This window comes from Salvelinus sp. IW2-2015, linkage group LG26, assembly GCF_002910315.2.
Source record: "Salvelinus sp. IW2-2015 linkage group LG26, ASM291031v2, whole genome shotgun sequence".
Classification (NCBI taxonomy): Eukaryota; Metazoa; Chordata; class Actinopteri; order Salmoniformes; family Salmonidae; genus Salvelinus; species Salvelinus sp. IW2-2015.
In genome coordinates, this window is record NC_036866.1 from 30,178,188 (window position 1) to 30,182,037 (window position 3,850).

The following is a 3,850-nucleotide window of genomic DNA, read 5'->3' on the forward strand; positions in this document are numbered from 1 at the left end:
CCGAAAGAGGAGATGGAGAGAGAATCGAAAGAGTGACGATTTAGGGTCGAGCTGCGCCTGAACACAGAGAAAAGACAACCTGACAGAAACATTCCAGATTAAAAACAACAAAGTAAAAAGATTGAGGAGAGGTAAGAGCAGCAGACGGAGAGAGAGGAATAACGAGAGATGCATGAGTCAACGATACTCATGCTGATGGTAAGACTATTCTCCGTGAGCTGCACAATGTTTGACATAATTGCGTGAGTTGTTCTAGGACATTCTGGGTAGACACAGACAGACATCACAGAGCAGTAGATGTGAGAAGAGTGGCACCTGTGGTGGTGTCAAAGTGTTGTCAGCTCATACGTTGCTGCTGAGACTCTGGCGTGTGTATGTGTTTGTGGCGTGTTTTTGTGTTTGGGAGTGGTTGTGTGTGTGTGAGTGTGTTTTTTGTGTTTTGGTGTGTGGTTGTGTTTTCGTTGTGTATGGTCTGTGTGTGTTGGTGTTTGTGTTGTGTGGTGTGTTGTGTTTGGTGTGTTGGTGTGTTGGTGTCTGGTGTGTGTGTGGTGTGTTTGTGTTGTGTTGTGTGTTTGGTTGTGTGGTGTGTGTTGTTGTTTGGTTTGGTGGTGGTGTGGTGTGTTGGGTTGTTTTGCTGTTTGGTGTGTGGTTGTGTCGTGTGGTGTGTGTGTGTGTGTGGTGTGTGTTGTTGTTGCGTGGCAGGCAGGGGGATGCATCTCTATTTGTATGATTCACAGCCTGTGCCTTTCCCTCACGTGCCTCCTTCCTCTTCTCTATCCCCCCTGTCATTCCCTTTCTTCTTCGCTCTCGACGCTCTATTCTCTCCCATTCCTCCATGTCTCTCTGTCTCCTGTCAGTAACGTATAGCTAGTTCAGCATACATCCCTCCTACTGCAAGTTCGCAGGTCTCAGCACAGCAAACGAACCTCCTCTCCTTCTATTCCCCTTTTCTCCTTCTGCATAATTTCCGCCCCTCTTCCTTCCTCTTCTCCCTTTTTCTACCTCCAGTGGTGATCGTCGTTGTGGTGTCTATTTTCTAAACCCACGTGTACTGTGCACAACGCCACGTATACACACACACACACACACCACACACACACACCCACAACACACACCACACACACACAAACACACACACACACACACACACAACATCACACACACACACAGCACACACACACAACACACACTACACACACACACTTTAATTAATTGAATACACAATGAGAGTAAAGAAGAGGGAGATCAAAACTACATCAAATTAAATATAATCCATTACTTAGCAGGGATGCAGATGAAAAGAGGAAGTAAATGGTTGATGGACAGTTGAAAACACAGGTGGTATTCTCCTTTTAAATCCCTCCCTCTCACACTGGCTTTCTAAATGTGTTATAAACCTGACCTTGACCCATTGTCTGTCTCTCTCACAGGTAATCTCCAGAGTGTGTACAGAGCCACGCCCAATACACATGTCGCCACAATGTGACAGCGACTGTCTGACCACAGAGACCGTCACCTAGACAATCCACAACACTATACATTCCTACAGCACTGTAACCTGGCAACAGTAGATTCCTACAGCGCTATAACTTTGTAACAACACTGAGTCACTCACCATTGAATTGCTGCCGCTGAATCAACATCTCTGAATCAACTCCTATAGATCGACTCCTCTGAATCAACTCCTCTCTGCTGTGAGGATGCTGAGGGTGTCAATGGTCCTACTGAAGAGGCAGCTGATCCTGTGGGTGTGGGTGTCCAGTGCTCTAGTAGTCTATTCCCTGCCATGGCGGGTCTCCTGCCCGACAGGGTGTGTGTGTCAGATGAAGCCCTGGTTCTCCCCCCAGTCAGTGTCCTGCGAGGCTTCTACTGTGGACTGTAACAACCTGTTCCTAACCCAACTCCCCTCTCCTCTGCCCCCAGACACACACACCCTCCGTCTGCAGAGTAACCTGCTGTCTGCCCTGGAGATACCACTCTTACACACACTCCCCAACCTCACCGAGTTGGACCTGTCTCAGAACCGCTTCAGCTGTGTTAGAACCCTAACCTTAATCCAGCCCCAGGCTGCCTCCCTGCCCTCCCTACTCTCCTTGCACCTAGAGGAGAACCAGCTCTGGTTCCTGCCCCCTGCCTCCTTCTCCTCCCTGCCCGCCCTACAGGAGCTTTTCCTCAGCCACAACCGGCTGTTCTACCTGGCTCCTGGAGCATTCTCCGGCCTGGGCTTCCTGCTGCGCCTGCACCTCAACAACAACTACCTGACCTCAATTGAGCCCCGCTGGTTCACTCCCCTGCCCCGCCTCCAGGTGCTGATGCTGGGGGGAAACCCAGTGGAGGTCCTCCCTGACCGGGGATTCCAGGACCTGGGGTCTCTACACAGCCTGGTGCTGGGGGGCATGGGGCTGAAGGGGCTGACTGAGAGGGCCCTGGAGGGGCTGGACAGTCTGGAGAGCCTGTCCTTCTATGACAACCTCCTCACCACCGTCCCCACACAGGCTCTGAGGAGGATCCCGGGCCTCAAGTTCCTGGACCTGAACAAGAACCCTCTGAGTGTGGTTCAGACAGGGGACTTCAGGGACCTGGTCCACCTGACAGAGCTGGGTCTGAACAACATGGAGGAGCTGGTGGCCATCGAGAGGGCAGCCATGGAGAACCTGCCTGAGCTCACAAAGCTGGAGATCACCAACAACCCCCGGCTGTCCTACATCCACCCCCAGGCCTTCCTTCGGTTGGGCCGGCTAGAAAGTCTGATGCTCAACTCCAACGCTCTGAGCGCTCTGCACCAACACACTGTCCTGTCTCTGCCCAGCCTGAGGGAGGTCAGCCTGTACTCCAACCCCCTCCGCTGTGACTGCCTGTTCCGTTGGGTGGCTAAGGAGCAACCTCACACAGATACACAGATGCCGCAGGCTGTGAGGTTTATCCAGCCCCAGGCCACGTTGTGTTCTGAGCCTCCAGAGCTGAGGGCTCGTAGTGTGAGGGAGGTGTCAATCACCGAGATGTCAGCCTCCTGCCTACCCCTCATCCCCCCTGGTATCCTTCCTCACTACATGGGGGTGAGAGAGGGGGAGAGGCTGGCTCTGCACTGTCGCGCACTGGCAGAGCCTCAGCCCACAATCTATTGGGTCACTCCTTCTGGAATGAGACTAGGACCATCCAACCACACCCACAGCACCAAGCCTGCATCCAGCCAGACATCCTCTTACCATTCCCCATCACCCAGCCGAGCATCTGGTAATGCCTCAGTCCTCACCCCTTCCTCTCCCTCCTCCACTGCCTACCGGCTACTGCCAGAGGGGACATTGGAGATTGTCATGGTAACGGCCCGGGAGGCGGGTCTGTACACCTGTGTGGCTGAGAATACACTTGGGGCCGACACTCACAGTGTGACTGTAGGGGTGCAGGGGCAAGGGAGGGGGGGTTTGAGGCACCGGATGTTGGAGGGGAGAGGATAGGAGTTGAAGGAGAGGGTTTTGAGGGAGGTCAGGGCAAGGGTTAAGACAGCAAGCATGATGAGAAGCACACACACGAATAAAGCCTAGCTATATAAATAATTGATGATATAACAACACACACACTTACTTGCAGTCCAACGTTTCCAAAGATAACGGGTTATAGGATAGATACGGCTACCGCTCTTGGCGGCGGTACCATTGTAGGTGGTTGTGAAGCCCGATCCGGGAACCACATGTCCTGCCGGAGCTGGGACATGTTGGTTCTGAATCTGGAGCTGCTTGCGGGAATGGTTTGGGAGCAATGGGGCCTGTAAATAGAACATATGACAGGGCAGTGATGTACAATCAGATATGTATTTATATTACAGTATATATGCATACACATTGACATTGTT

At 52.3% G+C, this 3,850-nt stretch overlaps 1 protein-coding gene across 1 annotated transcript; it reads left to right on the forward strand.

Annotated features, from left to right (window-relative positions):
• The first annotated feature begins 1,403 nt into the window (after positions 1-1,403).
• On the forward strand, positions 1,404-3,455 carry LOC111952212 (leucine-rich repeat neuronal protein 2-like). Its single transcript, XM_024134603.1, has one exon. It carries the CDS (start codon positions 1,701-1,703, stop codon positions 3,453-3,455), a length of 1,755 nt encoding a protein of 584 aa, XP_023990371.1. The 5' UTR covers positions 1,404-1,700.
• Positions 3,456-3,850: the final 395 nt, after the last annotated feature.

Coding starts and splice junctions, on each gene's coding strand:
- LOC111952212 (XM_024134603.1), top strand. CDS start 1,701: ATGCTGAGGGTGTCAATGGTCCTACTGAAGAGGCAGCTGATCCTGTGG.